This window comes from Podarcis pityusensis, assembly GCF_964106645.2.
Source record: "Podarcis pityusensis genome assembly, chromosome: 13".
Lineage (NCBI taxonomy): Eukaryota > Metazoa > Chordata > Lepidosauria > Squamata > Lacertidae > Podarcis > Podarcis pityusensis.
The window spans coordinates 25,024,392-25,051,181 of NC_138038.1; the positions used below are offsets into that span (position 1 = coordinate 25,024,392).

Sequence of the window (26,790 nt, forward strand, 5' to 3'; positions counted from 1 at the left end):
TAATGGGGTGAGTGGGTGAGAGAGCAAGGGCGAGGGGAAGGTTTGTGTGGAAAGTGCTGAAGAGGAAACGGAAGTTGCTGCCTCCCCCCTCTCTCTGCATCCCTGCTTCCGCCGCTTCCCTCTCGTTGGAGACAAAGAAGCGAGGCCCGAGGCCCGTGTTGGAGCCGGTGAGTTTGCGGGGCCCAGTCTGGGTGTGGCGCCTGAGAGAGAGAGAGGCTGCGCGCCCGTTAGCTGTCCTCCTCCCCCCACCCGCTGTGAGGGTGGCGCCCCCTCCCCGCAGTCCTCACTAGGTCTACTCGGAAGTAGGTCCTGCTGAGTCCAGCAGGTCGTCGTCGTCTTCTTGCGGAGGGGATGGACAGGCAGAGCTGGCAGTACTTCAGTTCATTCATTTATTTTATTGCGTTTATAGAACGCCCTTCGTCCGAAGATCACAGGGCGGTTCACAGCATAAAAACACAAAAGGCATAACGTGATTTTTAAAAAGAAAGTTCTCTCTCTATTATATATGAAAGCTATATATATAATATAATATAAATCTCAAACTCCCAGGGTCGTTATTGATAACAGATTAATTTAGGAGGATAAGGGTTTGTGGGGGGGGGGGGAGACTCAGGGGTACTCATACCCCTAAACATTTTGTGAGTCTAATTTTGGCCTCATTGAGTGTACATATGTGTGTGTACACACACACATATAAACACTGATCCTCCTAAATTAATCTGTTATCATTAATGACTCTGAGATTTTGATCTTGTTACACAAAACAAGCACATTTTGATTCAGAGTTTTTTCTTCTCTAGAGAGGAAAACCATTTGCGATATTTGGTTTCAACTTTTTCTTTTGGTACCGCATGAAAGAAGTCGCTACAAGTGGGTAGTGTTTAAAGGGGGAGGGAAATAAACTTTTCCTGTACTGGTTCATATCTTTGCTCTGAAACAACAAGGGGATTATCTGTGTTTAAGAAGGTAGCTCAGTACTGCAAACAATGAAGTTTATAGATAATTATTGTTCAGTACAGTATATCAATTATGCGCTTCAGCTGTAGTTGTTGGAGGACTACCTTGGTCCAACTGCTTATATGGGATGTGTCAAGAGAGAACATGGTTTATAGTGATGTTCTACTTTTCTTTTTCAGATCTAATGTCAGCTGGTTGAACACTTTTCTACCAAAATGTCAAGTAAGTTCAGCAGCAGTCTGGGTGTATGTGTGTTTTTTCTTATTTAATTCATATCCACATATAGAATAGCACCAATATTTCATTCCATGGATCATTGATAATGATATCTGCACTCTCTAAACCAGCCTTTCCCAGCCTTGCGTCCCCAGACATCTGGGGACGCCTGGGGATCCAAAGTTGAGAAAGTCTACTCTAAATCTTCCCAATTTTGAACTACGTACTTAGTGTGTTACTGTCACTGTCCTTATGGCAAAAAGTTCATTTGCACAAGAGCTCCAAATCAACTATAATTGTGCAGCCTGAATTTCCCAAAATCCTAAAAATTGTGACAGTCTGGATGTGCAGTCGCATGAAAAGTCTGTTATTGCTTCAGCAACTGAATCAGCCACCCTTTTGTTGTTCAGTTAGAATAGGAAAAGGGAAGAATACAGAGAAATTCTGTTGTGCTTTTAATTTACTTGGGCTTGTTCATTCTACTCACTTCTTTGAGTTCTTGGGAACTGAACACAAGATTACAAACCACAGCTTGGATGCTCCTATATGAAGTATTTTCTTAAATGACAGACTTTCCTCCCCCTCATCTATTCACCTTTTGATTTGGTACTTGAATTTTTTCCTGGCAGTCTCTAGGTTTCCAGCTTGTCTACATAGTCATTCTCCCCCCCCCTTCTTTTTTAAAACAGAAAGGCCATCCTATGCCCCACCACCCACCCCAGCCCCCACAACCGTAAGTATGAAAGTATTTTTCTTACTTTGTAAACTAAAGCCTGGTTTCATTTTAGTTCAGCAAAGAAGATACTGCAGAGCTTTGTAAACCAAATCAGACAAATGGTTCCTCTCAAACAGCGTGATTAAAATCTGACTCCAGTCCATACCTCAGAATCCTTTGCCAGTCCTCGCTGTGGAGTGCTTTTAACTGGCATTTTCAAGAATTAGAACTTGGGGTCTCATGCCTGATGCATGCTATGTTTCCAGACTATAACACAAGCTTCCTATAACATTTGGCATTCATTTTTGTAAAAGTACACATTTTAATCTCGTGTTGCATCTTTAATCCAAGTAATATCTCACGTAGCTTCTTTCCAAAGCACCTAGTAAAAGCTGTGGCCACACATTTTTGGAAACCTGGATAAATGCAAGCTCTGTTCTTTAAGTCTGCTAAGGTATGAGCATCTGTGTGGTGATAACAGGCATTTGTGAATCTTTCTAATTGTATATTGTAGTTATTCCCATAGAATGAGGTATAAACACTTTGGCAGGGAATGGGGGTGGGGGGGAGATGTTGTTATAGCTATAGCAGAAGGTGGAAGTGAGATGCACAAAGAACAGCAACAAGGTTTTCACTTCTAGGGAAAGAGAGTACATTAACCTTTTGAGTAAACACATTCAGAACATCTCTGGTGTGTGCTGTGAAAAGGAAGGCACACTAAGCAACATACTTTAGAGAGCAGAAGGTAAGAATTAAATGCAGGCCTCAGGTTTCCACTTTGTGACCAGGCTGGCATGTCATGCTAAACCATTGTTGAGTGCAGGTGAGAAGAAGCTTTTGCTTTACTACAGTTGTCATGTTTTCTATGGTTTTTAACTATAGTTAGCTTAAAACAAGTCAACTTCAAATTTTGTTTTCAGAAACTGGCTTCTTTAACCAAATTGACCACAGGTTTGGATGACACAGGAAGCTGTGGTTAAATAGAAGTGAAGGCCCCCAACCTCCTCCTTAGCTATGTGGAGTAGGTGCACAAACTCAAGGCTTGGTGCAGCTTCTTGTGTATAGTGCTAAACCAAAGTTCAAGTGATGTGTGAACTCAGCCTTCCTGCTTTGGGTGCTGTCTGCAGAGCCAGAGGGCTTCCTGATGGGAATTTATTGTAGAACTCACACCATGTTTGACACCATGTCAAAATGCCATCCTATAGCTCTTGCCATTTAATCTGGATTTTGTGTGGTAACAGAAAATAATGAAAAATAAACAGTTATACATCTGCAGACACTACTCGTGCAAAAGCTCACTGATTCCATTTTTTTGTGGGCCGTTTGTCACATATGCAGTGACCTTTTTGGTAGGTGTTCTCCCTCTTCTCCTTGCTCCTCACCTGAACACAGCCGACTCATTTTGTTTCTGGTGGCCCAAACAATGTGAACATGCCTGTTTCCACAGATTGCTGCGTACTAATGGTCCTACTGAAAGGTATCTGGAGAGTCTGTAATTGGTGCATATCACTTTTTTAAAAAAATACTAAGGCCATGCTCAAAACTGCTTTTGCAAAAAAAAAAAAAAAAAACCCCTCTTATTATTAAACCACTATATTAAAAATATTTATTGCCCACCTTTTGGGAGTGCATTCAAGCTGCAAACTATGTACCTAGTGTACTGTCTCAAAGTAATGATTTGGGTATTAGTTGCATTTATGGTTCACCTTCTCCAGAACAGAATAAAACAGAATATCGGGATGGTTCAAGAGCTGAGAATTGCCCAGGTTTGGGTATACTGGACAGAACTATTGGTTGGATCCTATTTCCCCCTTTTTCTGTGGCGCTGCTAAACATTTTATATCTATTTGGTCATTAGTTACTGCAGTGGCCTGGTTTGCACATAACATTAAACCATGGTTCATTAAGCTGTAGTTCATTAAACCGTGGCTTAGTGTTATATGTGAGCCCTCCCCAGCAGTTCAACTATGGTTTGTTTGCTCCAAAACAAACCATAATCTGACGGCTTCTTGGCTTTTGGACTTGGTTTTAATTATAGATTGGTGCTGTGTGAGAACCTGGTACCCTTCTTTAACCATGATTTAAACATTGTTTGTCCACTCTACCTATTCACCAGGCTACAGAATAGAACCCCCATTATTAAAAGTTGTATTATCTAGCCATCAACAGCTATATCATTTACATGGAAAAGAGACTCACTGATTTCTGCAGAAGTTACATCCATTGAATGAGTTTAGCACTGGGGTGCCAATGACATTTCCTTAGAATCATAGATTTGTAGTGTTGGAAGGGACCCCAGGGGTCATCTTCTCCAACCGCCTGCAGTGCAAGAATCTCAGCTAAAGCATCCATGGCAGATGGTTAGTCAACCTGTGCTTTAAAACCTCCAAGGAAGGAGGGTCCACAACTTCCCAAGGGAATCCATTCCACTGTGAAACAGCACTCACTGTCAGAAAGGTTTTTTTCTGATGTTTAGTCAAAATCTCCTTTCTGTTAGCTTAAATCTATTGGATCGAGTTCTACCCTCCTGAGCAGGAGAAAACAAGCTTGCTCCATGTCTTCCATGTGACAGCCCCTAAGATATTTTGAAGATGGCTATCATATCTCCTCTGTCTTCTCTTTACCAAGTTAAACTTTCTCAACCATTCCTCTTAAGGATTGGTTTCCAGGCCCTTGATCATCTTGGCTGCCCTTCTCTGCACACGTTGCAGTTTGTCAATATCATTTTTAAATTGTTCTGCCTAGAACTGGACACAGTGCTCTAGGTGTGTTTTGACAAAGGCAGAATAGAGTGGTGCTATTACTTCCCTTGATCTGGACTCTGTACTTCTGTAGATGCAGCCTAGAATAGCATTAACTTTTTTTTGCTGCTGCATCTCACTGTTTACTCATGTCCAGCTTGAGGTCTACTTGGACCCCTAGATCCTTTTAACATGTACTACTTGCAAGCCTGGTGTCCCCCCATCTTCTGTTTGTTCAGCTGGTTCTTCCTGCCTAGGTATAGAATCTCATTTTCGTCCCTGTTGAAATTAATTGCATTAGTTTTGACCCAGTTCTCCAGTTTGCTTAGGTCATCTTGAATTCTGATTCTGTTTTCTGCGGCTTTGGCTTCTCCTCCCAGTTTGGTGTCCTCTGCAAATATGATGAGCATACACCATGTCCACAACATTCCCCTGATCCATGCAAGGAACCTACTACTTGCTTGAACTTCCTCTTGCTTTGAATGTAGCTGAATAAATCTTTATTATTATTTTTAACTTCTCTTGCAAGCCCGGGTTCATTCTGAGCTTTGGCCCACCTGACCTTTTCCATGCAGCTGTTGGCTACTCATGTACACTTGGGCATAAAGTTCCTTGCCCTCTGAGATCTTTTGATGCACTGAATTCTGATTACATTGATTAAATATTGTGGCTGTTCAGTTTCTCTTCAGGGCTGCAATAATTTTAAAATAATTTTGTGTCACCCACTCCATACCAGGGTAACTATGTAAGCTTCTCCCCACTGCTTTCTAGAAACATCTGGCTGGCTGGAGTTCCCTTTGCATTTATTTAATTAAAGTATTTGATATATCGCCTGCCAGATTCCCAACCTCCAGGGTGGCTTATAGGGATATTTTGGAATGATAATAATAGAACTATAAAGAACCAGGAAAAGCACATTGGCAGCCTGAAAGCAAATCTATTTTGAAAGACCTGGGCAAATAAAACAAAGTCTCCTGATGCCAGCAGGATGTGAAATTTTGTGCCAGTCTCCCTGGGGAGAGCGTTCCAAGGCCCTTTCTTTAGTTGCTACTCACTTAAACTGCAGGAGAGGCACCCAGAGAAGGGCCTCAAACAGAGGACTTAACCATGGAGACAGGTTTGTGTGAGAGTAAACAGCCCCTTATACTTGACAGCTTTCAGGCTGTATAGGACTTTAAAGGTTAACAGAAGCAATTTGAATTGCGCTCAGAAATGAGCCAGCAATAAAGACATTTAAGTACTGATGAGTTAGGTATGTTTCATTTACTGGTCCTAGTCAACCATCTAGCAGCATAACTGGGCAACCTATTATGGGATGTTTCCATGTACTTGAACCATGTCAGTTTTTCTATCCTGTACAGCTCCTAGCACCCTGCTAGAGCTAGATAAACATTGAAAAGTGAAGTGTGGCAGGTGAATATGAGAGCGAGTGCTTTTTCAGTGGCAGTGCTCTGACTTTGGAATGCCTTCCTGGATGTTTTTGACACCATGGAAACACCTCCCCCCCCCAAAAAAAAAGAGAATTCATTTTAATTTATTGTATGTTGTTGCACAGCTTCAACGATTTCTATCTTAGCTATGGAATTTTCAGCTGCCATTAAATATTCATTTGTTCTGGGGGGGATTTAACTTGTATTTTAGATAACTGTTAACATGCAACCTATAGTCTTATTTGGTTGAATATAAAGATCCAACATAAATACTGAAGTTTGAACCGTGAACTAATTTTGAAAATACAAACGGCTTAAGAAAATATTGGTGCACTGAGCGCCCATATAAAGGACTAGTTCTACTTGGCTACGCATACTTAGATGCTTTCCTATGATGTATCATGTCCTTTGAGTATTTCAGTTTTGTGTGGGTTTTTTTGTACCCCATGAGCACATGGATAAGCAATGAATCAGAGCTGTGAATCTCCATTTTTCTTGGGAGTTTTTCCTTAGCGTCCTTCAGAAGCACCTGAAGGGTAGTTGGTTTTTCTAATTTCGGTTGGCTGGAGCCCAGCCCAGCAGGTTGGGTGGTAATAGTTCTAGGGTTATATTGATTATTTTAGAATGTATATTTAAATCAAGCATGCAATTTGCCATTCACCTACAGAGCATAGCAATTAGCCCCTAGGCGGGCAGATGACTGGCAAACTGGGTGGTTCAGATGCAGTGCCAAATCATGCTTTGACATTATGTCAGCAAGAAGCTTTGGGATTTTATTCTTCCTCTCCTCATTGCATGATGCAGTTCCCTTCTTCTGACCCGGCTATGAAGCAAGCCATGGTCTGCTGTTTTCAGTGTTTGAAATTAGCCAGGCGCCAGGTGCATTTTGCACCTGGCTACCAACCAGTTGCAACCAAGTAAAGATGCCAGGGTACCACGACCTAGAGGTGCATGCCTGCAGATCCTTGGATCTGGACTGTTTTCACACACCCATACCCCATCCTGTCAAATTCTATCAGTTATATTTTATCTTCACAATCAGAATGAGTGTCACAAACCAAAATGCTTTTTCTGTGCAGCAGGAGCAGTGAACAACATTATAGTTTATCGTTGTAGCATGTCTTCAGTTTCCCCACTGCCCTGATCGCAGTTGTGAAGAATATCCGTGCATTATGAATGATCAGTGTCGCCATTAAGAAAAAGAGGTCAGAATAGGCCAATATAAATGTGGACCATCTCTGGATAAAGTGACTTTTCTTATTTTAAGTTCTCAACGTTCTTAACCTAGCTCAAGGTTGTTGTCTGAACTAGGCAGTTGTTTTAACTGGAGGTTACACCCATCCAGAATCTGCAGTGGCAAGTTTTTTTTAAAGAGAGAAACCCCTCTTTCCTCAACAGGTTTCATTCAGGCTTACTGTCCCTCTTGAGAGAGGGAGAGAGAGCCAGCTGCTGTTAACACCTCATTATGCTTGTTTAAATTTCCGGTTGCTTTTGCATGCTGTACTGCAAACCATTTTCATTTCTCTGTGTTCTCCTCGTTGGGATTCATTTCTCATTCGTGTTTTTGTCTCATTTGTTTCCATCAGCAAATGCCCAGCACACCGGGGTTTGTGGGATACAATCCATACAGCCATCTGGCCTACAACAACTACAGGCTGGGAGGGAACCCGGGCACCAACAGCCGGGCCACGGTAGGAGAATCAACTATTACGTCATCCGGCAAACAACAGGAAGTGACCAGAAATGGCTTTAGAGTTAGGTTCTTCTGAATCTTAGCTGATACCACTTTTTTATTTTCATTTTTCAAATATGAAACATGAACAACAATAACTTGTGGTTTCTTTCCCTTTCTCCCTAGTCTTCCTCTTTTTTTCCTTTCTTTTTTTCACTGTGCACGTTTTACATAATGGCCTTCTATTTGTAAAGCATACAACAAAATGGGGTGAGTTCACATGTATGCCCATTGATGAGTGGAGCATCACATACGGGTGAAACTGTTATCGCAGATCAGGCACCACTCCCAGCACCTCTTGACTGTGGTTTCCATGGAGGCAGCTCACACATTGCCTTGCCAGGGCACCAAGGGAGAAGGAAGCAAGTGATAGACATGCACAAGGGAATCAGCCTTTTGAGTTCCAGAAGAACAGTTCACTTAAAAGGTGGATGTGCTTCAGCAGCTTCAAGACTTAACTTGGCAGGAATGTTTCTGAAGCTACAGCCTGCTTCATCAGATGGGTGGACCTTTTCCAAATTTGCAGAAAATTGTTTTAGAGCTACAGTCGTACCTTGGATCCCAAACGCCTTGCGAGTCTAACGTTTTGACTCCCCAACGCCGCAAACCCAGAAGTGAGTGTTCCAGTTTGTGAATATTCTTTGGAACCCGAACATCTGTCACAGCTTACGTGGCTTCTGATTGGCGGCAGGAACTTCCTGCAGCCAATCAGGAGCTGCGTCTTGGTTTTCGAACGTTTTGGAACTTGAACAGACTTCCAGAACGGAAGTCGAACCGAATCCATTCCTGAAGTTTGTTCAACTTCTAAAACATTCGAAAACCAAGGCCATCTTCCGATTGGCTGCAGGAGCTTCCTGCACTCAATTGGAAGTTGCGTCGGACATTCGGCTTCCAAAAAACATTTGAAAACCGGAACACTTACTTCCAGGTTTTCAGTCTTCGGCAGCCGGTTTGTTTATCAACTAAGCTATTCAAGAATGTCCAAAATCTTCTTAGGCTCATTTAAGTTGGCATCTTCTGCCTTCATGTGTAAAATAAGCTGTGTTCTGGAATTGGGGGGGGGGGGGGAGCACCTGCTCACCTTCAGAATTAAACATCATTTTGGATTTCCCCATTACTACTTTTAAACTAATTATGTGAAGTTTTGATGTCCTCCTAAAAGATGCTTAAAATTGGGGAAAGAATCAGTAAGAACTACCATCTTGACCTTCCTACTTGCTTCCTATCTACTGCCAAAGGACATTCAGTATTTTTACTATTATTGTCAATATATTACTTGCCCTTCAGCCTAATGTCTTAGGGCAGGTTATCAAAATGAAAAACAATGTTTAGAAACAATATAGACATAAGCTGGCCCTAAAAATACACAGCTTTGGTGCCAAAAGCCAGTGTAAAGAGGTGCATCTTCATTCGACAACAGCTGTACAGTATAATGAAGATGCCAGATGCACTTTTTAGCAGCTGCCATAGAAAATGCCCCTTCCTGGGCTGCCACCCCCTGAGCTTTGGGGGGGGGGAATAACCAATAGGGCTCCCCTGCCAATCTTAACACCCAATGGGGTGTGTAGAGAAGGAGGCAGTTTCAGGTATTTGGGGCCTGAGTCGTTTAGGGCTTTAAACAGCACCACGAGCACCTTGAATTGGGCTCGGAAAGAAGCAGCCTGTAAGCATTGCTGGTGGAGAATGCTCCATAATAACCTGTTAGCACCTAGGCTGTCTTAACTCATGTCATCTGGCTGCTGTAGACGGCATCACAGTGACCTGCCAGTGGTGACCACATCATTGTGAGATCTTCTTTCTCATGCTTTCCCCCCTGATAATGTGGCAGTAACGGGTCAATACAGGCCATGCTTCCTTTTCCTAATTACATGCTTTCTTTCTTTTGATTGTTGTACTCCCAGCTGAGCAACATAGATCTGGGAAAGAATCCCACTCCTGGCCCACTTCATGCATTCCCTGCCTGCTTCTACACAAGAATGGGGGTGGGCGGGAATAACGTTATAAGGAAGTGGCTCTCATGCCCCTCCAGGAGCATGTGTAATATACCTTGAAAAAGCATTTTATAAGTTAACTAACAACTTAATAAAATGCAGTTGCTCTTCTGGAATTTGCTAGTAACTGATTACTGTAGTAAGTGTTAGAACAGTGTTCACCCACGCTGGACAGTCAAACAAGGAAGCACATCAGCTATCCCCAGTGTGGTTCTCTCCAGATGTTTTGGACTACAACTCCCATCGGCTATGGACAGCATGGCCAGGGGTGGTGTAATCCAAAGAATATGGATGATACTGAGCTGGGCAAGGCTGGATTGCATAGTAGCTGCTGTCACCGCCTGCCCCTAGCAGCCCCAAAACCAAAGTGTGCAACTCTCAAGGGACTCTCGTGTCCCTTGTGGAGTTCGTCCGCAGCGCAACACAACACTCATTTGATAAGTTGAAGAGAGCCCTCTTTTGGCCCTCGGTGCTCAGATCAGAAGTAGATCAATGTGGCAAAGTGATACAGTAGGTACACAATACGATGGCGGGGAATTGATGGCCCTTCATGCTTTTAAATCACATTTCATAGGAAGGATTTCTTACATTACTAAGATCTTCATAAGGTGTCTGTGTGTGTTTTTCCCAAATACAGTTTTTGTCCATTCATCATTTAAAAATCTTATCCCCAAAGACTTTTAAAATCTGAATTTAAGTTCAGATTAAAACAGGTTTTTATGTTTCACAGATTTCCATTGTATATATGTCATGAGCATTTACACCTTTCTCTGCCGTGTATATTTCAATATATGTGGTCTTTAAAAAAAACACCTATTGATTTATAAGCATTAAATTAATTCACTGAATGTTTTCAGTCCCATTGTTATGTGTGTGCATGTATCTGTATACAGTTGCTAATGCATACACCTCAAAAACTTATAGATATTTCAGTGGAAGCAATATATGAATTGATTGGTTCAAAGCATTTCATAAATATGAGCAGGAGCAAAGCCTGGGGTTTTTTCCTGCATCAAAACAAAACAAAACAAAAAGTTGAAGTGCTTCTGGAATGCTAGAGATCTGATATTGCAAGCTTGCCACACATGCTTTACCTCAGGCTTAGTGGTCCTGCCACATTCTGCGAGATTGACCTTACTGCTCTAAAACTGAAATCCATGCAGAGACTTGTCTGTATGTTTATGCCTTCATCTTAAACACTGCAGTTCCAGGACAGCTATATGTGCTGCAAGGTGCAGGTGGAATCTTGTTCATGCAGGCTGCCCCATTAATTGCTATGGAAAGAGGAGATCCACGTGAGCTGAGAAACGGTGTGTGCTGATCTGTTTCTTCCATTGAAATGAACAAGAAGCCCATGGAGATGGTGGTACAAGTCAGAGCTTCTGGCACTGTAAGCAATTGCCAGATGTGGGAACATAATAGTTTATTATGGTAGAATTCCATTGCCCAGAGTTATCACACTATCAGAAATAGTGTGGGGAATTTGACTCTTGCAACTTCCCTTGGGATCCATTTAATATAGTTGGCATTCAGTCCCCACATGAACACAGAACACTGGACCATAGCCATGGTTTGTAAACCACTTAGAGATTTTGCTATAGCCAAGCAGTATATAAATTTGGTTTTGGGTTTTTAAAAAATATATATATAACAAATATACTGCACTCATTTCAGCAGAAGTATGGAAGCCAAGGCTTTTAATGGAAATTGTGTTAAGACTGAGGAGTTATATCCTTCTGGCAAACTATAGATAATGCAAACGAAGTGTCAGCTTGTCTTGGATGGATGAGAGGTTGTATTTGTGCAAATAATGTATTTTGGAAACGAGAAAATAAATCATAGAAAGGAAGGCACTGTGTAGCTGCCAGCCAATAACACCTATTTGTTTTAGTGTCTTTCTTTTTCTTTCTTATTGAGTGCAGGCAAGGTGCTTGGCGGTTTGTACCTTTAAGGAAGACAAAGGTCCCTCCAGGAACTCACAGTCTAATTTGGACTCCGACAGTGAAATTCGGATTCATGTGGTGTACAGGTTGAGGGAGCCAACCTTGCAGAGTTCTTGTTATGATACGTTTTCTGGGTTCTCCCCACCCTTAACCTGCCTTAATGGAATAAGTATAACCTGAGAAGGCCTTGAGTGAAAGAATATCCATACTACTTCAGTTCTGTTCTCTCTCCTCTTCCTAAAGTTACCTGTCTCTTTTCTTTAGCATTGAGGTTGCATTCACCCCTGAACTTGACCACTGGTTTGCTACTGTGCCTATGGCAGCAAGTGTCCCTAATGTTCTCCTGGGCTGTGGTTCGGGGCGGGGGGGAATCTAAGAAAGCTACCGCTGTAAAATCCAACTATCCCCAAGAAGCCAGCCTAAAAGAAGTCAAAATTGGGTATGCCCAGGATTCGGAGCAGTGACTACCATTCCCCTAAACCAGGTATGGCCAAATTTGGCCCTCTAGCTGTTTTGGGACTACACCTCCCATCGTCCCTAGCTAACAGGACCAGTGGTTAGGGATGATGGGAATTGCAGTCCCAAAACAACCGGAGGGCCAAGTTTGGCCATGCCTGCCCTAAACAATCATAGCTGTCTAGAAAGGTCCTGTCAAACACAGCATCACCCATACTCCGCTATGCGTTGCAGGCGGATTATGGGAGAGCCGCATATTTTGCAACATGAAACGATCCCAACAAACAGTTGGAAGTTAAGAGTAGTCAAATCTGCATAGAGCTGTGGGTGTGGAGGCTACAAAAGGGATGTGCTTAATTCCAGCGCTGGGGTGAGGCAGGTGTGGATGCAGCCTCAGGTATTTAGTGCTGGTAGAGTTAACAGCTGCTCTCATTAGAAAGTGAAAACGGACTTTTGAAGCCACTGTTACAAGTAGAGAAAATCTGCTTCTCTTTCATTTAGAAATCTCTGTACTGACAAATTCATCAGAGGTGCTGTCGGAAAGTACTCCCGACCCAGGGTGCTGGAGAATGTAACCCTTCTGATGAGAGCTAATAATGTTGCCTGCACCTGTGTCTCACTTACCTGTGTACGTCTCTTGGCAAATGCCTGTCTTGGCGGTTCGCAAATGTTTGAGATAAGATAACCAGTGGATTTTATTTGGTTCTTCTCTAGGCATCATCGGGTATCACAATCCCCAAACCCCCTAAGCCTCCAGATAAGCCACTCATGCCCTACATGAGGTACAGCAGGAAGGTGGGTACAGAACACTTGGTCTTAATTTCAGTAAGCAGGCCTCAAAACCACGTTAGCCTCGCACTTAATGTATTTCGTGGTGGTTCTTAAAAGTGTGCTTGAATGTGTGGTGTTGTTTTTTTCTTTCCTTAAGGGAAAACTTAAGAATGCAGTTTGTCTTCTCTTTTCACAGTGAAGGCAATAGCGAACCATGCAAATGGAGCGGGTGGGGAGTTAGTTTCGCTGCAGGACGAAACTTGGCCACCGTACTTTCGGGGGACAAATGAAGAGCTTCATTTAATTGAATATTTAGACAATGCTTAAAACTGCTGCCCCCCCTCTCTGCTAACAAGGATGCATCTGGTGACTTGTTGACATACTTTTCTGTTTTAAAAGTATCCAGGATTGGTGCAGCTCGATAGCTGGACTTTGCAGTAGTGACAATAGGACCTACTTTGCTTTTTTGAAAAGTTGTGTGTGGTATTTTTTTTCTTTTTTAAAAAAAAACACATTTTCTTTCTTTTTTTAAAAAAAAGAGGGTGCAGCGCCATTCCTCTCTTTCTCTCCCCCTTTTTTTAAATGTGAGCTTTTTCCTGATTAAAATGAGTACCTAGGACAGCGCCTGATCCAATCCGTTGTCGAGGAGTCACTGAGCCAGGAGGACGACTATGTTACCTGCCTTCCCATCTATGGTTTAAAAAAAAACACCACAGCAACACCTGTTTCATCCAGCGGCCTCTCTTAAGACAAAAAGAGAAGAAACATAATGCAGGATTTAAGGGCAAGACTGGCGGAAAAGATTCTGTGCGGCTGAGAATTAAACCAGGCAGTGGATAAACGTCGTAACTCTTGACTTCCTGCCCCAGAGAAATAATCAAACAGTGGACATAGCATAGCAAAAACAAAAAAGCCCTGTCTTAATGTAGCCTTGCATTGTGATGATAGCTCTCAGAAAAGACCCTAGTCATGGTTGAAGGAATGGGTTTCCCAAACCCCAAAACTGACTGTGCAGGCAGTTTTTAAACTGCACCAAAATCCCCATTTCTCCTTAGCTAAAATGCATAAACTTTAGCCGTTGAGCAAATGCAAAACAAGGCTTCATGGTAGTGATATTAACAACAACAAAATAGATGTGTTTAATTTTATAAGTATTCAGTTAGCTGGAGCTTTACTACAGATGTTTTTATTAAGGTCTGGGACCAAGTGAAGGCGTCCAATCCTGACTTGAAGTTATGGGAAATTGGGAAGATCATTGGAGGGATGTGGCGAGACCTCACTGATGAAGAGAAGCAAGAGTACTTAAATGAATATGAAGCAGAAAAGGTACACGGAAGAAATCCCTCTCTCTCTCCCCCAAATGACACTGGACGTCTCTCTCTCACACGTGCACACACGAGGCTAAAATCTTTTTTAAAAAAGAAAGAGAGACTAGCTCTGGAGGAGGAGGTGATAAAGCAGACTCACATACGAGAGAGTTATTGAGGAAGGAAACTGAATCAACTCTTTGCTGTGCAAGCCCAGCTCTCCCGGGAGCTTTAAGGAAAGTATGGTAGAAACACGATACTTGGATTGCTTGAAAAGAGCCCACAACACCAGATCCTTCAATTAAACCTGAGTCGAGGTTGTGTGCCGTCCCTCTCTGCCCCCCAACTCTAAAGGCACCTGGAAATAAAGCACAGTTTAATGAGATTTCCCTCTTCCAGTTCCTCCCAGCATCACACTCCTCCTGTATTCCCTTTGCTGTTCATTATATATGGACGCGCACCGAAATGTTTAGATGACACCCTGCCCTGCCTCTGGCTGTGAGACCTTTGCAGAGGAGAGCAGTTGAACCTCAGTAAAGCTGCCCTGAGATGTTGTCCACCCCTTGATTCGCGTGAAATTGGTCCTTGTTTTCCTGCAAGGAGCCTTAGTCAGAAGGATTCCCCCAAGGGCAAGGGAGACTGTTTTGGGTGCGATTTTTAAAATGTATCTGTCAAAACTATAGATAGAGTACAACGAGTCAATGAAGGCCTACCATAACTCACCTGCTTACCTTGCCTACATCAACGCGAAAAGCCGCGCCGAAGCCGCCCTGGAGGAGGAAAGCCGGCAAAGGCAGTCCAGGATGGAGAAGGGCGAACCTTACATGAGCATCCAGCCCGCCGAAGACCCGGATGGTAAGCAGGAGTAGCAGGTGTGGTGCTTTTTGCCCATAAGGAATGGCAAGGGGGTTGGTGGGGAAGCAGAAACTTCTTACTCCAAAAGGCTGCTTGGCAATAGAATTTAGCAGGAACCCTTGGGCCAGTTACTCGTCCCAAATCAATCTCTTGTCACTTACCCCCAGCAGCTTGGTGGTGGGTGATCCATACTACTACTACTAATAATTTATTAATTATACCCCGCCCATCTGGCTGGGTTTCCCCAGCCACTCTGGGCAGCTCCCAACAGAATATTAAAAACACAGTAAAACATCAAACATTAAAAACTTCCCTAAACAGGGCTTCCTTCAGATAGTTGTTTATTTCCTTGACATCTGATGGGAGGGCATTCCACAGGGAGGGCACCACTACCAAGAAGGCCCTCTGCCTGGTTCCCTGTAGCTTGGCTTCTCGCAGTGAGAGAACCAGCAGAAAACCCTCAGAGGAGGACCTCATTGTCCAGGCTGAACATTTAAGCTACCTGCATTAAGTGATACTGAATATATGCTCTTTAATCTTGGCAGAATCAAAACACATTCTTTTGCGGGGATGCTGAGCAAAAAGCCTAGATCAGGGAATCGGAGGGAGCATCCCTCTTCTCTGCCTGCAGGAACAATCTCCAGCACAATCTCTGCGTGTCTGGTCTTTTGACTTCAGAAGGCGTGAAAAGGGCCAGGTCCCCATTTCTTGGTGCCTTTTCCAAATCATGAGCTTTATTGCGGCGATTGCACAGCTCTGTTGAAGTGGCTGAATAGGATCAAGTCATCCTAGCTCTCTAACTCTTCAGTTGCAAGGAAACATGGATTTTTCCAGCTCTCACATTGCAACACCTTTTCTTGCTGTGTGTGTGTGAGAGAGAGAGAGAGAGAGAGCTCTGTTATCCTATCACTGGAACCTGCGTTTGCCAGGATTCAGCCTTCCAACTTGGGGTGAGGGTAACAGAGAACACACAAACCTATGCAGAATGCCTTTCATGAGACCACAGTAAGCCCTCACACACTTAGGATTTGCAGGGATGGGGGTTTAAGGAGACATAATAAGAATTACAAATAAGCTTCTCTCTCCTCACGGCAGAAATTAAGCATGGGGTGAGGGATCATATTAAGTGCGCAATCATTTTATTTCTCGGGCCAGACTAAATGCTAGCCTTGCTGCTGTCAGACGTCCAAGGTTTTTATCAATCTGAACTCATTGGCTGGAAGGGATGGGCTAGAAATTCAGGGTGGCTCCTCGGTGAAACCTATCCAAAAACAAAGTTTTGTTTAGATATGAGGCCAAACCCATAGCCGGTATTTATCCTCCCCCTCTTCAAAGCAAAAATTTAAAAAGCCCTTTGGTGCTTGACTGTCTCTGGCAGTCTTTTGTTTGTTTGTAGGTGGTTCTGGCTAGGGGAGGATGGGTGGGTGGCGGCAAGTTTGCCATTCAGTTTAAGCAATGACTTGTGCTGGGAAAGATGACAGGGCGAGGGCTTGCTGTGCTTCTGCAGAAAAGCAAACAAAACAAAAAGCCACCTTCCTGTTTCCTTCTCTGATGGCACATATACATTCCTCTACAAAAAGAAGGCCAGTGCTCCACCCATCTGTGAAGCACAGCTTGGTTCCTTTCTCACTCTGTGTAGCAGCCAAGGATGATGATGTTCATGGATCGCTTTCATAAACAAACATAAGCTAGGGAAGAGACTCTTTAATGTAGAGGTAGAGTAGGGTCCTCTTATCATCCTGACCGTTGGCCACGCTGGCTAGAGGGCCACAGGCTGTCCAGCCCTAGGCTAGATCTTCCTACAGGTTGCCCTCTTCGCTCTTCCAAGGTTGCAATACTTCGCATACTAACATGGCAGAAAGCCTTGCGGAGCATAGCGAGGTTTTCTTCTGACTAAATGTGCTTCAGAGTGCAATGTACAGTGGTACCTCTGGTTACATACGCTTCAGGTTACAGACTCCGCTAACCCAGAAATAGTGCTTCAGGTTAAGAACTTTGCTTCAGGATGAGAACAGAAATCGTGCTCCGGCGGTGCGGTAGCAGCAGGGGGCCCCATTAGCTAAAGTGGTGCTTCAGGTTAAGAACAGTTTCAGGTTAAGTACGGACCTCCAGAACGAATTAAGTACTTAAGAATTAAGTACCACTGTTGGCTTCCTCTAATTGCGAATCCGTCTGCGGCTTCTGTATGAGAGAAAAGAACCTGCATCTAGTGACACTTAGAACAGGAAACATCGAGTTTGAGAGCTTGTAGGTCGTGGTGGCTAAAGGCACGAGCTGGGTTGTCTACTGTTCAAATAACAGTTCAGTCCTGAACTCGTTGGACAGCATAAGAGTCACACACAGTTTAAAAGGCCATGGATTGTTGAATTAGCCAAAGGCCTAGGAGAAGAGGAATGTTTTTGCCTGGTGCCTAAAGATATGTTAACAAAGGCACCAGGCGGGCCTTCTTGGGGAGAGCACTCCACAAAGCCAAGCTTCAGGATTTTGGGAAACTTGGAGATTCTTGGGAGGGATAGCGAAGTGACAGAAAGGAATAGAGTAAACAGAAAGCTGTACACTTCAAGAGGTTGTATCCAATCTTAGTCCTACTTTAGGTACAGCCATCAAAATAAGCAACCTAAGATAGTCGTTCCCATTACTACAGTGAGTCTACTTGTGAGTAGGACTTGACATTAGATACAACCCAAAGTTATTAGCAGTGTTACCTGTGAAGCTAAGCAGTGTTAAAACTGCAAACTGCCCTGGTATCTTCTATAACGTAACTACTGCATACATTTTTGTTTCAGATTATGACGACGGTTTTTCTATGAAGCACACTGCCACAGCCCGTTTCCAGAGAAATCACCGCTTAATTAGTGAGATTCTGAGTGAAAGCGTCGTCCCCGATGTCAGATCCGTGGTCACCACGGCAAGGATGCAGGTTCTCAAACGCCAAGTCCAGTCCTTAATGGTTCACCAGGTAAAATTTGGCTATATGAGAACGCTTAATAAACGTAATAGCTTTTCATGTGAGATGTGCCCGGGGGATATCTGTGCCTATAACAGCAGCGGTCACACCCCCCCCCCCCGTGTTTTGAAATCTACCTGTTATTCAGGTAAAATCTCCCCGTTGTTGAGCCCTGTCACTAGCACTGCTAGGGAGGGTGCCTTTTCTCTGCTGATGGTGAAGAAAAATTTGAAATACCTTCAGTATTTTCTTTATTAGAAATACTGAACTTTGTTCTGTCCTTGGGCTCTGAAATCATCCATAATATTGGACTTCCTGCGGCCTGAAATTGTTTGAGCACAGCAGCTGCTCCTGTTTAGAGACACGTTTGGCAAACTTTTTTCTGATTTGTTACAGTCCTGTTCAACTCTAGTCCTTGTTTTAAAAGTCCTCCCTCCAATCCACAACTCAGGGACTCCCCCCCCCCACCGCCCACTTTCTTTCAAGATGGTGCAGAAATATAAGATGATGTTGTTTTTCTTGAATGATTTGTTTACCTTTCATTTTCTTCCACCTCATCCCAAACAACTCGTGTATCGTTATTTGTATCTCTTGCTGCTGCTTCTTGCAAGTGTGTCTTGCGGGGGGAGCGGAACTTGCTATAAACATGCATGTTTTTCAAAAAGCAGCTTGGGGAGAACCTACAAGTCTCTTGAAGTAGCTGAACACATATCCTGGGCATATGATTCAGAGAGAGAGAGAGAGAGAGAGAGAGAGAGAGAGAGAACTTACCTCTTTCTGACTTTTGGGGATTGTGGGGGGAGGCCCAACATTCAGCGCTTTAGACGATTTCTGTAAAGAGATCAAATGTAACAAAAGGTCTGGACTACCTCTTTAAATATCCCCGTACATGCTGTACTTTGTCACAGAGATTCAACTGTTGAACCGGGTGAAACTAGGAGCCACTCTTTCTAAAGACGCTGTTGCAACTTTTCATTAGCATGCAAACTGCCAGAGGCTATTTCTCTGCATGCTAGGGTTTGTTTCCCGAGTTGCTAAATATGTGAACTAAGTGTTCCTTCTCCAAGATTTAGGATAGAAAAACAATGGTATGTACAGGGTGTGGGGAACCTAAACTGAAAACCAAGTTACGGATTGGTTACAATACCATCAGTTACATGAAATGTTTAAATTAGATAGGAAAAAAATGGTTTTTCAGACCAAAGCTCACAATTCGAAAAAGAACTTCTACAAAACAAAGAGAAACTTTTGTCGAAAATGTATAATATGTTATTAGACTGGGAAACAAAAGACAAGCTTGTTAGAGCCTCAATGACACACTGGGCAATAGATATAGGACACAAAATAGATTTTAACCTCTGGGGAAAACTCTGGGAAAGTGACTTGAAGTTTACAGCATGCTATTCTTTGAAGGCGACCTACCTGAAAATGATTCGCATTTAACTCTGAGTAGGCTTGCTAAGATGTATAAGACTGAATCAGATAAGTGCTGGAGATGCAAAGAGGTGGACGGAACGTTCTTTCATATATGATGGACTTGTAAAAGGGTAAAAGAGTATTGGGAAATGATCCACAATGAATTGGAAAAAAAATGTTTAAAAATACTTTCCCTCAAAAAACAGCGTCCTTTCTGTTGGGGATAATTCAGACTGAAATTCCCAGGTGTCAAAAAAGGTTATTTATCTATGCTACATGTTTTGTTAGCCCAAAAATGGAAAACAAGCGAGGTCCCAACCAAAGAAGAATGACAACTTTAGTTGACAGAATATGCACAACTTGCAGACTTAACATATAGAATAAGAGAACAAGAAGAACATACATTTAGAGAAGATTGGAAAACATTTATTGAATAGATGGGAAATAATTGTGTACAGCTGAAAACATTGGCAGCATTAAGATAAATTCATGTAAATAAGTTATGATGGATGCAATAATGGAATACTGAATGGTATAGGTTTTGTAAAATATGCAGGGATTTATGATATGTAAAATGAAGTATGGAAAGAGAAGAAGGGAAGTCATTGATGTCTTAAGGATGTAAAATGAGCCACCTCTTTTTAGTGCAACTGTATAATACCTGATCCTGAACTGTTGGTTCCACAGTGTTGGACCCACCACCAATAAGTCCTTGGGTAGAGCTTACACTTAGCTATGAGGACAACTTGAGAATTCCTTTATATACTTCAGGAGGCAGCATATGTGCATATTAAAACTAAATTCAATATAGCACTGCACCTTCTGAACTGTGTGGCTAAAAAGCCAGCCCAACTAACACCTTCCAAATGCATTCAGGCTGACAGATCTCTTGGGAAAGAGTTCACGGTTGTGGACCATCTCGGCACACAAATGGAAATGTCACCAGGACACACTCAATTGATAATAGAAGGACTTGTAAAATATGGATCTTAGCGTTCAAGCAGTCAGGCATGTGTGTATGTATATGGAGAGGAATGGAGTGAGAGAGAGAGTCTTATTTTAAAGCACAGATAAATTAGCATTTTTACAGCCATTTGCAATGTCTTTAAGCTTGGGTCTGGAGCGTAATAACCTGTTTGTAAAGTGTTTGAGGCATTCTGGTGTGCTGCCAAAAATAAACTTTACTTCCTTATTAGCAGAAATTAAGGACGTGATTATACTACAGTCTTAAACCTTCCCACATACACACATCCCAAATATGGGTCTTTAGAATTATGATCCCGTGAGGAGGCCTCAGCTCTAACCATTCTTACAAGTCTCAGGCAGAGGGATGTTTGAAATGGTCCACAGGCAAGAGAGTGGCAAGAATTTATTGGGAGGTGTTTGCCAGTGGAATAAAATGGTTCGCATTACTTGGCCTCATTTTGTTTCTGAAATCATCTGCTTTTCTTTCAAAGTAGAGGATCTGCATATTTTTCTTCAAATTCCCCACTCTCAAATATAGCAGTCTTTTGCATGAACATTTGAATTAACTTGTGTGTTTGTGTTGCAGCTATGTGCGCACTTTTTAATCTCATTTTCCACTCACAGCGGAAACTAGAAGCTGAGCTCCTGCAGATAGAAGAACGTCACCAGGACAAGAAAAGGAAGTTCCTGGAGAGTACAGAATCCTTTAACAATGAGCTGAAGAGGGTAGGGTTCTGCAGAGCTTTTCTACTTGTTCCATGGACTAGTAGGCTTTCTCAGTCAAGGGCTGATGTGTGACTCCCCAAAACAGAGAGGAGGAAGAGCTGAAATCCTCTGCCATTGCAATTTTCTAACGCTTTGATCTACTGAGTCTGTACGGTTCCATGAACTCTTTTGTCTGGAAAGACTAGGGAATGAGCCTGAGACTTTGTTTTCTGCTGCGTATCAGCCCTAGGGTAGGTTTAGTTTCCTTTGAAGCAAGGCTTCACCTTTTGAAATATTGTGCCTCCCAGTACACAGGTTGGGAAGGAGCAAAAGGGAAATAGCATCTTGCACCAGTAATCTAGTTCCAAGACAAAATAAATACAGGCCCAAAGAGTTCACAGACTTTCCTCGTAAGAGCTAGCTCTCACTGAGATGGTTAACTTGCACCATGTCCAAAGGCAGTTTGTGGAGAAGACTTCAAATAGAAGATTAGCGTTCTCACTAACATGCTGGGTTTCAGGTGGCCTGTCTCACTAACCTCCTAGCTTACTATGTGTAGGAATATTGTCAGTGGGGGAGCATTCTCTCATGTGAGCCAAACACACCTTAGTCCAGCCTTTCTCAACCTGTGGGTCCCCAGATGTTGTTGAACTACAACTCCCATCACCCCTAGCTAGCAAGGCCAGAGCTCAGGGATGATGGGAGTTGTAGTCCAACAACATCTGGGGACCCACAGGTTGAGAACCGCTGCCTTAGTCTGACACCCAGACATATTAATCACTTCTCTGGAAACGAGGCCCATCTCAGCTTTTAAGATTCAGCAAGGCTCACAATATTTGACGTGGAATGAACGTGATGGCTCACCTCCAACATACCCAGCTCCTGTGCTTCCTGGTGACTCATATCATGATGTTTGAGACCAAAACAGCAGAACTGCTTTCTGTCTTAGTAACTATTTACTTTTGTGCAGTGCTTTTTTCTGGGGGGACACAGGGGTATGCATACCCCTAAACATTTTATGAATCTAAGTTTGACCTCATTGAGGGGCAGTATTTCAGGATGAGTAGGAAAATGAGAGTACCCCTAAACTTTTTTTTTAAAGCACTGCTTTTGCTCCAGGCCCACATAACACCCCAAGCTAAACTGCACGCTCATTGTTGCTGGCCAAGTTGCTTTTATTAATGAAATGGTTGTTTGACAAAGGGGAGTGATTCCGTTTCAGTACCGCAACCCGTCCTGACTAGCTGAAACTCTAGAGGAAACGTCTAGGGAGTTGCAGTCTGGCTGTTGGAGCCTGCTGTAGAAAACTGAAGGTGTGAAATTCAGATTATCATTGGAACGACAACATCCCCCCAAAAAATAATGCATGTCACTTTTCCACACAAAGCAGTTTGCCACATAAGTACAGCAATGACAGAAATATAAAAACTCCCATCGTAATCCCAGCTTGATGTGTCAGAGGGGCGTGTGTAAAATCTGTTCCACAAACAGAACCATTTATGGGTAAGAAATTTTTCAAAACCTGACGCAGTAGGTGTTTTTATAGTAAACCATGGCTACAACCAGTGCTTTTTTTTTTTCCTAAAAAAATGTTTAAGGGTACTCTCATTTTCCTACTCATCTTGAAATACTGTCCCTCGGTGAAGCCAAACTCAGATTCACAAAATGTTTAGGGGTATGCACCCCCCCCCCCCGAAAAAAGGCACTGGCTGCAACAGTCAGCTTTTTGTCTCTGGTATGTGAGTGAAGCAATCCACACACACACACAGCCTTCTGTACAAGAGGGGCTTTGAATGGAGCGGAGATGTCCCCCTGCCCTGTGTGGCACTGCCGGAGCTCCACCATAGGCGGGGAAGCCCTGCTGGTCAGAAGTGTCCCAGTGCTCCTGCCCAAACAGCAGGCAAGCAGAAACTGCTGGCAGTGGCATCCTGGCCGGCAGTAGCCAACAGAAACCCCTGAAATGTGATTTTGCGGGAGGGAACTGCTGGCTCCTGTGTCGACCCTCCTGCCATCACATGGCAGCCACAGGGCCAACCTGGGATGCTTTGCTGTTCCAGCCTGGGAGCTGACTCGGTGAAGGGGGACATTTTCCCTGCCTCTCTCCCCATACCTTCTTCCCTGGCTGGCGCGAATGCTGTGGCTGTGAATGCATCGCTGGCTGTGCTGCGTCACCAAGCCCCACAGGATTTTTGGGGGGTGAACTAATCTATAATGTGGTCCCAGCACTTTCCAACAGGAATCTTACCAATCCTGTTGAATAAAAATGTGAGCCTGGAATATCCCCACCACCGGAACCAAGCAGTGATAGATCGGACTAGTTCAAATTAATTTTAAAGGTTTTTTTGTAAGCTACAACTGAAACACACAAAGCTTGTTGGTTCTTAGGAATAATAGTTTCTGAGCTTTGCCAGCACAGATGGCTTGCAGTTGCCTCAAATGTTGGATTTTGGCTTTGATTCTGTGCTAAAATATCTATTTAAGATAGTGTATATGAATCACACCTACAGTGTGATTTATTCATACATATTGTGCATCATATTTCTGCTGTATGTATTATTCCCTTATTGTATATCGGAGGGAGGGGAGACTGAAGTTGGGAGAAAATGCCATGCCTAAGGCTGCCTAGTGACGTCATAGTGGAGACAGGACTTGGGCCTGCAGCCCCAAGGTGATGAGAGAACCTGGATTTTAAAGTGACCCGTGATTTTTCCCTCTTCCCCGCATCCAGCTGTGCAGCCTGAAGGTGGAGGTGGACATGGAGAAGATAGCGGCCGAAATCGCTCAGGCCGAGGAGCAGGCCCGCAAGCGGCAGGAGGAGAGGGAGAAGGAGGCCGCGGAGCAAGCCGAGCGCAATCAGAACAGCACAAGCGCCGAGGAGGAGCAAGCAGCCAGCAAGGCAGAGGAGAAGAAAGAGGAGGGGAGCACTCCGATGGAAGCAGGTAATCATGTGGCAAGCCCGGCGGGGGGGGGGCGCTTCCCTTGAAGCAACAGTGGTGCATGAGGGGGGCATGTAGCTGAGGTCGGAAGAAGGGCTGATGTTTTAAACTGAGCCTTTTCTTAAAGGATCTGGAGTCTGTACAGTGGTACCTCGGGTTACAGACACTTCAGGTTACAGACGCTTCAGGTTACCGACTCCACTAACCCAGAAATAGTACCTCGGGTTAAGAACTTTACCTCAGGATGAGAACAGAAATCGCACGGCGGCACCGAGAGGCCCCATTAGCTAAAGTGGTACCTCAGGTTAAGAACAGTTTCAGGTTAAGAACGGACCTCCAGAACGAATTAAGTTCTTAACCCGAGGTACCACTGTATCGAGTAGCACAGTTGAGTTTTAATAGGCTCCCCCATCAACCAGTGGCTTCCCCTTTTTCACGTCTCGCGCATCACTGCGGGAACAGGTTACAGCCGTGTCTGGTGATGCAGATGTGAAGAAGACTGAACTCTGCATTGACTTAATAACCAGGGCTTGTCTTTAGTTGTCATTTATGATACAGCCAGACTTTCATTCAAACAAGGTCTCCTCTTCTGTGAGAAAAAAGAGGAAGAACTTTCCCGAACTTGGTGCAGTCCGGCTGGGTAAGAGCCTTGAAGTAGAGGTGCCCAGAGCGGGAGTTCTTCCTCGATTTATGCCTCTGGGTCCAGCAGCTGATGGTTCAATGGAAAACAAGTTTGCCTCTGAGGGGCGCTTTTCTCTTAGTAGGCGTTGAGGCTTTGTAACAACTAGTTCCCACTCCACCCCGCAGCCAGGGGGAAACAAAGCTCTCAGGGAAGAATAGAATAGAGAAACTGCATTTCCTTACATGCTTTCCTTGTTGGGAGAGAGTGCAGAGCCCCCCCCCCCAGACCCTAGCATCATAGAATTGTGGAGTTGGAAGGGGCTGCAAGAGTCATCTAGTCTAAACCCCTGTAATGCAGGAATCTTTTGCCCAACATGGGGCTTGAACCCACGGCCCTGAGATTAAGGGTCTCATGCTCTACCAACTGAGCTACCAAGACTGAAAGAATGAACTCCGGAGAAGTCTATGGGGAAATAGTAGGCCTGCTCCTTTCATCATTGCTCATAACTCAGTTATATTGTTTCATTGGTAACATAAGAGGGAAAATGACTATTGCTCGTTCTTAATCTAAGCACAATCACCAGGACTCCTGATTAGGCGTTTGGGTATGTGATGTTAATTGAATGTTAATTCTATTCTGTCCCGTTTCCCCCTTTTTATTGTTTTTCTTAAACCACTTCACAAACCAGGAACTTACACATTGACCACTAATCATGAACCATATGTTGTAGATATCACTACAAATTTATTATGCTCCTTTTGTGATACACAAATGCCATGAGACTTGGTCTATTTATTTGTATCATTTATTATTCCTGTGATCCTTATTTATGAAGCCTAATAAAAAGGTTATTTAAATAAGAATACGAATAATAACTCTGATACAGTTTGAAGGGTTATGCAGCCAGGCAGCAGGGCCTGCAGCCAGAATTGTTGAGGAAACCCAGCCAGATGGGTGGGGTATAAATTATTATTATTATTATTATTCCTTGGATCTAGGAGGGGTGGTGTTGGTAGGGATTGCCCCTTTTTGTGCAGACCACGAAAGCACTTCTGCCTCTCCGCCATCCTGATTGTGCTCACATCTTAATTTGGGGCATAAGGAAGGCAGGAACTAGGCTGTGCCAACACCTCCCAAAGAAATATGTCAGTAAGGGAAAGCTTTTTTGTGGAATTGGACTTCCTTGAATCTGTTCCCCATTGTACTGCACACTCTCCCTTCATTCGCTCAGCCCAGCAGTGGATTACCATGGCTATAGTGATGCCTCCTCACCTTTCCCCCACATCTTCCCAACAACAATTCACAGCCCTTTCTGCCCCTAAGCCCCTGTACTGGCAGATCTTAGCCTTCAAAATGCTCATTCCATGACATCATAGCAGTCCGGCCAATGGTTGGAGAGGTGGCTGCACATTTTCAGTAAAGGGAAGTTAGAGTTCATGCAGCAGGCCAGCTAGGGAGGTTTCAAACAATGCTGGTGGAATTTAAGGTGGAGGATTTGGGGAAACTGCAATTAAAACAGGTTCTGAATTTCCGTACCTTGTTTAATATGATTACTGAGCCATATCCCTGTGGTAAGTAACCAGTCTGCCAAATTCCCCTTTGTATATACTTGGTTGTTACACAACCTAGGCTCTACAAGCCAACTATTGCCCCAAGAATCTACAAACAATGCCCATCTTATGAATAGCAACTCTCAAGACAGGATTGCTTTGTTTTGTTTTCTTTCTGGGCATGCCATGCGTTGTTTGGACACCTATTGTTGTGCCTTGAAAAGCTTTCTAAATTCAAAGGAGGGGAAATCTCACTGACAAACTTGTTTCTATGGCAGAGGAGCCTCCTGCGGAAGAAACCATTGAGAGCCAGCAAAACGGTGAAGGGACATCCACTCCAGAAGACAAGGAGAGTGGCCAGGAAGGAGTCGAAAGCATGGCGGAGGAAGGAACGAGTGACAGCAACACCGGCTCCGAAAGCAACAGCGCCATGGTCGAAGAACCGCCAGCTGACCCGGTGGTTCCGGAAGACAGTGAAAAGAAAGAATAAATTTTTAGCTACTTTTCATGCATCTCCCTTTTTAAAAAACAAAA

At 43.6% G+C, this 26,790-nt stretch overlaps 1 protein-coding gene across 5 annotated transcripts; it reads left to right on the forward strand.

Annotated features, from left to right (window-relative positions):
* The first annotated feature begins 29 nt into the window (after positions 1–29).
* On the forward strand, positions 30–26,790 carry SMARCE1 (SWI/SNF related BAF chromatin remodeling complex subunit E1). Of its 5 annotated transcripts, none has more exons than XM_080978342.1 (11): positions 30–167; positions 1,137–1,179; positions 1,863–1,906; positions 7,646–7,813; positions 12,896–12,976; positions 14,147–14,278; positions 14,943–15,114; positions 17,901–18,073; positions 21,068–21,169; positions 23,877–24,087; positions 26,535–26,790. In XM_080978342.1, the coding sequence occupies exons 2-11, from the start codon at positions 1,173–1,175 to the stop codon at positions 26,744–26,746; spliced, it is 1,302 nt and encodes a 433-aa protein (XP_080834468.1). In that variant the 5' UTR covers positions 30–167; positions 1,137–1,172; the 3' UTR covers positions 26,747–26,790. The 5 variants fall into 5 exon arrangements, with proteins under 5 accessions (XP_080834468.1, XP_080834470.1, XP_080834471.1 ...); XM_080978344.1 differs by having other exon boundaries at positions 7,646–7,750; XM_080978343.1 differs by lacking the exon at positions 30–167 and adding an exon at positions 233–302.